Source organism: Stegodyphus dumicola, chromosome 4 (genome assembly GCF_044657685.1).
Source record: "Stegodyphus dumicola isolate Sdum_Otavi_A_Nest chromosome 4, ASM4465768v1".
Classification (NCBI taxonomy): domain Eukaryota; kingdom Metazoa; phylum Arthropoda; class Arachnida; order Araneae; family Eresidae; genus Stegodyphus; species Stegodyphus dumicola.
Genome location: NC_140771.1, coordinates 161,522,208 through 161,530,565, shown reverse-complemented (window position 1 = coordinate 161,530,565; position 8,358 = coordinate 161,522,208). Strand labels below are relative to the sequence as shown.

At 33.1% G+C, this 8,358-nt stretch overlaps 1 protein-coding gene across 2 annotated transcripts in view; it reads right to left on the bottom strand.

The window, feature by feature from the left end:
- Positions 1-255: 255 nt before the first annotated feature.
- LOC118186450 (uncharacterized) overlaps positions 256-8,358 on the bottom strand; it is a 133,646-nt gene continuing 125,543 nt past the window's right edge. For both annotated transcript variants that reach the window (XM_085815703.1, XM_035356552.2), the window contains exons 3-4: positions 6,046-6,282; positions 256-2,402 (exon numbers count right to left, since the gene is read on the bottom strand). In XM_085815703.1, coding sequence (XP_085671829.1) covers positions 2,217-2,402; positions 6,046-6,282 — 423 coding nt within the window. In that variant the 3' untranslated portion in view covers positions 256-2,216. The remainder of the gene's footprint in view (positions 2,403-6,045; positions 6,283-8,358) is intronic.

Below are 8,358 nucleotides of genomic sequence, written 5' to 3'. Positions count from 1 at the left end.
TTATATTTATAAAGTCAGGTTTTCTATTTATTAAAAATTTACTTCTGCTTCTTTTAGTTTAGCTTTATTGAAGTTCGATAGTACACTAAAACTGAGAGTAATATTTTCTAGCTCATTTGACAGAAAAATGCAATTTTTTCACACGTTTGCAGTCGTTAAACAAAACTTGCATATCGCATGTTATCTGAAGTTGTGGCAAGGTGTTCCTGGGAACTTGATTTTGCAACAGCATTTATGTCAAATAGCAATAAAAAGTAGTAAAATATAGATTTATTTGTACAAAATTACATTTGTTTTGGCAAATATTTAAGGTTCTGTTACACACTTGAGAACAATAACATTGTGATCAGATGATAATGCACAAAATACGACAACATTTTAGTATTTGAAATTAAGAAAGCAACTTATTTTCTTCTAGCAAACAACTTTGCAATGAATGTAGAATGTCTTGTGAATTACTTTAGATCCTTATCTTAATGGTTTCTACTGTTATTTTTCCTCGCTTTATTATTTTAATTCTGGTTGCAGCGTAAGATATATCCTGATTATCTGGACAGAAGCTCATGCTCATTATAAAATACTTATTAACGACTATGAGATTTGCGTAAATTCAATTCAGTAAAAGGTTTTGTATAGCAAATTATTTTTCGTGTATTATATCTATACATGAAAGGCTATATTAAGTAGGAACATTTTACTTAATTGGTCTATTTGTCCTTTAGGACATTTTACTTCACTAAGATTCCGTCTTGTGGAAATGCTACAACTTCATGGAGGATTTATTGCTAGAGGTGGAAGGGTAGTTCTTCCAGTTGCTTTGTAGAGTATCTGCAGGTTGCAGATTATCAGTATTAGTCAATGTTAGTCAATTAGTCGATGTTAGGCGCATTTTTTACTAATATGTCTTATTTTGTTTGAGGAACTGACACTTATCGCTGTTTATAGCATTAAAAGGAAAATACTATTTTTAAATATCTTAAAATCTGGCTTGATTATCTGCCTGCTGAATATAGTTTTCGCCTCACTGTGGCATAAAATGGTTATAACTGACATAAAGTGGTATCTCTTAGGAGAAACTAATAAAAGTATTTGAATTTTGATTAACAATATTTACTAACTTAATAAATTCTTTTAATGCATAAAAAGTACATATTTTAATTAATATATATAAATATATATCCATAAGTAGAAACAATTTGTGGATATCAATTGTATTAATCAATATGTAATTCTAATAATAAAAAGAGTAAATATATCAAATTTTGCCTATTTAAATCATTCTATTTCTACAAAATTATGAGCTTAAAATTAATTTTTAACGAGAAAAAATGCAATGCATCCTTCCCTTTCAGAAAACAAGTTGGAATAGTTTTAGTTAGACAATAACTCAACATTGTGTGGCAATATGCTTCGTTCATGGTACGTGAGATCTGTATTATTAAATCAGTGAGAAGGAAGAGCTAAGGTATTATTTTATGACCTAGTCCCACATTTTGTGCCTTACATCATAGCTTTTCATGCAAAATCAGCTCCGTTTATTAACATACATTTATTTCTCCAGAGAAGTCATAAAATATTTCAGATTTTATATTATGGTCTAATGTGGTGCAACTGAAGATCAATAATTCTTGTTTCTACAATGCTGACAATGCCTGTAAATATCTTTAGGTTTCAAGAATATTATTCAGCTCCTTCTTTATTCACAGCAAATCAGAAAATTCTTTGTGTTTTGTAACACCAGTCAAATTGCTCTCTTTATGTTAACTATTTTGTGGAAAATGTGTTGCAGAAATCGAGGGGTGAAGCTGATGCACATGAACTTTGAATAAATATTATAAATGCGTTATAGGTAAATTTACTTGCTTTGAAAATACATTTCTTTGCTTTAATTAGTGTACTACAAAGCGTTTTTTGAGAGTTTTTGCCAGTTATTGATACGTTTACGGCAGAAAGCATTAACCAGTAATTTTAACTACTTTGGCAGAAACGCACCGGTCCTGCTTAAAATAGAACACTTTTCATAAACGTTGTTGCACATTATGCGTTTATCTACATCATGCAAATATCAATATTTATCAAAGAATACTGTCCCTTACAAAGGAAATATTTCGTTTAAAAGTTAACAGTAGGATCTATGTTTAAAAGGTTATATAGTCAGGTATATCTACATATACATCTTTATCTTATGAGAGTTCTAGCAATATTCAAACACGCGATTAGATCACTTTCCTTCGCAGATATATCATGACTACTGCTACCACCAGTCCGATGAAGACTACCATTGCCAGTGCCATAATACCCATACATCGAGCTCGTCTCCTTCGCCTGTGCAGCAAATGACGTTTCATTGCCAGATCCCATTCTTCTAACTCCCATGGTGTAACAAATCGGTAATTTTCTTCCTAGATCAGGGGGGAAAAAATAATTTTGAGAAATTTTATGAATCTCACGTAAATTTTGATATTAATTACTTAGAGTCTAGGGAAGCAAAAAAATTGAGAACATGATCTCAGTTCTAGTTTTTTTCAATCTTAAACATCTTACAAGATGTTTTCGAACATCAGGAAAGAAACATTAGAATAACTGCTAATATATTCTTCTAACCACCAACAGAAAACGTTTCTTTGTTAGGAAATGTATGGAAATAATTTTCTTTTATATCTACGTATCGAATCAGTAATTACTAAATCATAATCTATCAATTAATCTGAAAAGAAATTTGTTTGAATGCGAAAGCTGGAGAGGAATTACTGTCTAATCAATTCCATTAAAGATATTTTCTCATACTAGTAGAGTAGTAGTAGACATACTAGACTAGTAGACTCTTCTTTATACTTGAAAAATTTTTTTTCTTACGACAGGTTGCCATAAAAGTTTCGGCACATTAAATATACTAATATGTTAAAGATAATATGATAAATGGTTTTCATTGTGTAAGGGTTATTTAATAAATAAGTAGGGGTAGGTAATCTTTATAAAACTCCAGTAAAGAAACATTTTCAAATTTTTCTTTCAGTTGAATGTCACTTTGCAGTTAATACATCATGACATACTAAGATGCTTTTATTTAAATTTTTATTTTAAAATAAATTTCAATGAATCGATTTATATGAATAAAATTCAAACATTTTTTTAAATAAAAATGTGTAAATTTAAATACTTTCATAATTTGCATTTTCGCCGCATTTTAAAAACTTTTGGGCAGCACTTTAGACACTCGTGGCGTAGGGGATTTAAGCAGTTAACTAGAATCAGTAGTGGTTTAAGGGTTTTATTTGGTCGTTCGCTAAGTCGGTGGTAGCCTGCTGTGATCTAATGCCGGATCCTGCCTTAGTTGGAGTTCCTGAAGAAACTGGAAGTTGTAGCTATGGATAATTCATATTGGAATAACCCCGATAAAAGCTCCCATCTAAATTGGTAAGCTAAACATTTTATGCTTATCTTCATAAGAGTAGTGAATTGTGGTTCCTCGTAGGATTATCTTTGAACTGGGAATTTTAGTTTCATCAAGTAGACTGTTATCTTTATATTTTGGCTTGTAAGACTCAAGAAGAGACTCATTCAAATTTTAATTGTAAATGCTATTAAATCTTGGTCTGTATTCCATAATCTCTTCCATCTCGATAACTCGGGAAAAGAAGTTAGTGACACTTTGTAACTGGATACCATAGAGCTAGCTGTATTAGTTATACTAACCTAAACACCTGAAATCTTAAAGAACCCCACAGATAAAATAAAGGTAAAGAAAAGTAAAGAAGGCACAGATAAAGAAAACCATAAAGTAAAGCTGCTATGTCCAGGCCATTCGATCTAAGGAAATAGATTAGTATTATTACATGCTAAGCTGTCACATCAATCCAGAAACCGCAGTGCATGGGCCAACAGCTGAAGTATTCTGCACCAATACATTTCAGTATAAGGAAAAAACAATATTCAAATTAACTAAAGAGAGTCAGATGCGATTTGAGACCGATACCAGAGGACTGGATGTTTTAGATTATACTGGGTTAATTTTTGCTAAATGTGGTCATATGCAACAAAAAGCGAAAGTGTTTGAAAGAATAAATGGAGTTGATAGATTGAGAAAGAAGCATAAACTGAAATTTCAGAATCAAATTAAATGAAAAACGGAGAAGATAGAATCCTTTTCTAAATACTAAAGTATATACTACATTAAGAGCTTATGAAGATATCCTGTTAAAAATCAAGAAGATCAGAATGCTTTTAGAGTGTTGTATGAAACACAGAGTGCCTCGAATGTTCTTTAAAGTAGAAATTACCAGTTTTCAATCCATGAATAAGTTCATGAGTAAAAGAAACATCTACATAATTATACACAATTGTGTTCTACATGTTACTTTTAGCCAAACTGTATACAGAAATAAAGATAAAATTAACAGCAGAAGTATTGTAAAATAGATGATAGATTTGAATTAATCTCATGTTATCAGTAGCCAAACATGGAAAATCTATGAGTGGCCCTAGTGTATGAAATCAAGGCGTAGACCGGAAGAATAAACTAAAGGCAACTTGATGTTATAAAAGAAAAATAAGAAAGATCCTAACAAAAACTAGAAAAATGAGTAAGAAATTGCTATACAGTAAGTACTTTGCTCAGAAGCAGCGAAAAAATAAAGCGTAGAAACAGATCGATAATTTAGGATTGAAGAAAACTTTATATTTCCTAAAAACAAAAGTTTTGGCATGCGTTATTCTGGTACATCTAATTTTTATATACAATTCTCTGTTTTAATTCTGTCAAAAATTCAATGTTAATTTGCTGTCTTAGTTAAACCAAAAGCTTTGACTACAACATACATTTCTGCACCAGTGGAAAGCCACCTAGTTAAATTAAAATTCCCGAATGCAAAATTCTGAGATCTACTCTCCAGAACAATTTATGAAAACGTCATGATGGTAATAAAGAAATGCCAACATTTCGTCCTATCCCATATGATCTGATATCTCTATTAGTAAAGAATATTATTTAAAAAGAGCACACTCTAACGAAAATTAAAAGCCCTTTAAAGACTTAATAATTTTTAAAATGAACTTTTCCTCTTCTAATCCTTGCTGTGCTGTTCAAAACTCTTAACAGGAGTTTTGTACTTCTCTCAAGCACTATATTTAAATATTAACTCAGATGTTCTATACAATCTATTAAATTTATCATGAGAGTATTGAATATTGTAGAATTAGAATGAAGTTTATATGTTTCGTTGTTGTGATTGATTCTCCTGATCTTCACATAAACCAGATGAGGTCCACGAAGAGTTAAATTTGTCTCTGGCTCAGCCTTATGACATCCTATAAGTGACACAATGAGTTTCTTAGCTATGTTCCAGTTGTCACTGACAGCAGCCTTACCCGGGTGACGGATAAATGCTTTTTCTGTCTCTCATCCCCTACAATCATTCTGGAAAGGACTTTCAACTCAATGGTAATTCCTCATGCTGCAAAGTTACTATACATCAACAAATATCTAGACCAAATTCAAATCCGGGCTCAACGATTTAGCATCCAGCACCGATAGCCACTGTACCAAACAAGGGGCAGTTTGTATGTAAATTGCAAAAGTCAACATCATCGAATATATCATACATGAAAATTCAGCATTACCGGAAAGCTTTCGGAGGGGATCCGCATTTAAGCCGTATATGAAGAAACTTATAAAAATTCATGCAAGCATCTTCTGAAACATCAAAATTGAAATAAACTACAAGTATCTGTCATATTAACTGACTACTCTAATTGATCAAAACTCAAACACACTACAAGCAGATTTTCATTTATTATCGGTAGAATTTTCAGTTAAAGCTATTTCATTTTTTTATCTGATAGATGACAGAAATTACGATATTTGATTCTGAGACAGATAAATAACATGAAAAATCTTACTGATACTATACTCTAAAGAAGAACTACATTTAAAAATACTTTTCGTTTCGTTTAGATTCGGTAATAAGGAATGAAGGAAGATTCCTTATTATTAAGGAATTCTTTGAAGGAAGATTCGGCTTCCTTCAAGGAAATCTTTAAGCTCACCGCAGTCTTGGATTTTTTCTCTGTAATTCCGTTGGGTAACTTTTGTGGTTCTTCGTCTTTCTTCTTCGCAGAAAGGTTACTAGTAACATCGTCTTCAGTTCCGCCGTCTTTATTTTCGGTCATTGTTGGAGTTGTCACTGTCCGTTCAGACTGCGATGCTTCGTGGATTGTTTCAGAACGGAACTGAACCCGTCGTCCCAGGAAATCTGGACGGACCATTCGACACGTACATAATTCCTATTATAAAAAAATTACTTAAATAAGTTGCAAGCATTACAAAGAAATTTATTTTAAAGTTAACAAAATTAGAATGCTAGAAATAGGATCCATTCGATAATCTGAATGAGAAGAATAACAAAAATTTTAACTAATTTGAGTTGTAGTGGATTTCCGAACCAACGATACAGCTATTATAGTGAAAAATTAAACTGTTTTTAAAATATTCAAGCTAATTTAAGTTCTTTTACTTATATTTATACAAAGGCATTTGAGGAAAAAATATAATTACACTACTTCTTTCGGTATCGAAGTTGATTTTCAAACCTAACCGTTTTTTATTTTTAGAACCAACTGATTTTAAAAACAATTCTAGCCTTCTTCAAGTATTTTTAGAAATTTCACATATGTTTATGTTTTATTCTCTGTCCACCAATTTTGTTGCTTAACGTACTATTTAACAGCTATTTTTACCCTTCACACAAATCAACAGATAATACAAGATTCTTGTATAGTAAATTATTTGAATAAAGAGAAAGCGAAACATAACACATCGTGTAAACTTACCGTCTGCTTTTCTGATATAAGCATCCATCTGTCCAGACATATTTATTCTTGAAACGTAGGTAAATTTTTATAGAAAAGAACGTAGTAACAGGAAAAAGGAGACATAAATGAACATGTGCATAATACTACACATTGAATAATCTCTAAGATGGTCACCCGTGGTTTCAAATGATTTCGATCTACACTTAGACTTTATACACTGCCCCCCAAAAGTTAAGGAACAGCATGTTTTACAAGTTCACAGTTACAAAAATGTAAGTAACGTTTAAATTCATATGCATGACAGTTTACGATATTTAAGAAAATATATGCAAAACAATAAATACCACTTTTATTTTATAAAAATGAATACTTATATAGAAGTTGGGGGAAAAAAAGCAAAAATTGTAATTTTTGTTCACGAGTGTTGATCTTCAGTTGTTATTACAGTTTCATGGACAGTATTCAGGAGAAGCTATCAATACCCATGAGAAGTCGTTTCCGCGATTCGTTGAGGTGGCGGACGATCGTATGGGTGGAAATGGGATGTCACAAGCTGATGCCGCTAGACGTCTGAATGTCTCTAGTAGTGTGGTGTACCGAGTATGGAATCAGTTTGAATCCGAGGATTCTCTGTCTAGAACACATGTTCCATGCAAACCTAGAGTTACAACACCTGCGGGAGGACATTATTTAGCTCTTTCGACCCGAAGGAAGAGTAACAATACTGTGCCTCAGTTCATGACAGATCATTTAATGGCAACAGTGAGCAGAATCCAAAGAAAGAAGAATCTTAGAAACAAGAATGTCAGCTACCACAGTGCCCAGATGCCTGTACAATACAGGTCTGTATGCAAGACCACCATTTGTTTGTGTCCATTTGTTCCGAGGACATACAGATGCCCGTTTATGTTGGGCAAGAGAACACGTCTCTTGAATCAGTCAACAATGGGCATCGGTTCCCTTCACAGACGAGTCCAGGTTCACACTGAGAATGATTCAGGTCGTTATCTGATCTGGAGGGGACAACGCACTAGATACAACCAATCCCACATTGTGGAAAGAAACAGTTACAGAGTGGTATATAATGGTTTGGGCTGAGATTTCTCTTGCTGCTCACACTGACTAGCCTGTGTTTTATGGAGGAACTTTGACCTGTGTGAGATATAGAGATGAGATCCTTGATCAATATGTCCGCCTATTAGCCGCTGCTATTTGTCCTATATTTCTTCTGATGGACGATAATGCGCGACAACACCAAGCTGGCGTTGCTGAAGAATATCTTGAGGGTCACGGTATGGAGCGGATCGAATGGCCAACTCAATCCCCAGACCTGAATTCGGTAGCGCATCTTTGGGACTTTTCTGGAAGACAGGTTGTTGCTTTAAGTCCTCCTCTAAAGCCGTTAGATGAGCTTGAACAAGGATTACTCAATGTCTGGGCGTTGCTTCCCATTTCACTGACTGATAACTTAATTGACAGCATGGAACGTCGCTGCCGCCAATGTATTGCAGCTAAGGATTGACACATTCCTGATTAGAACCCATTTTT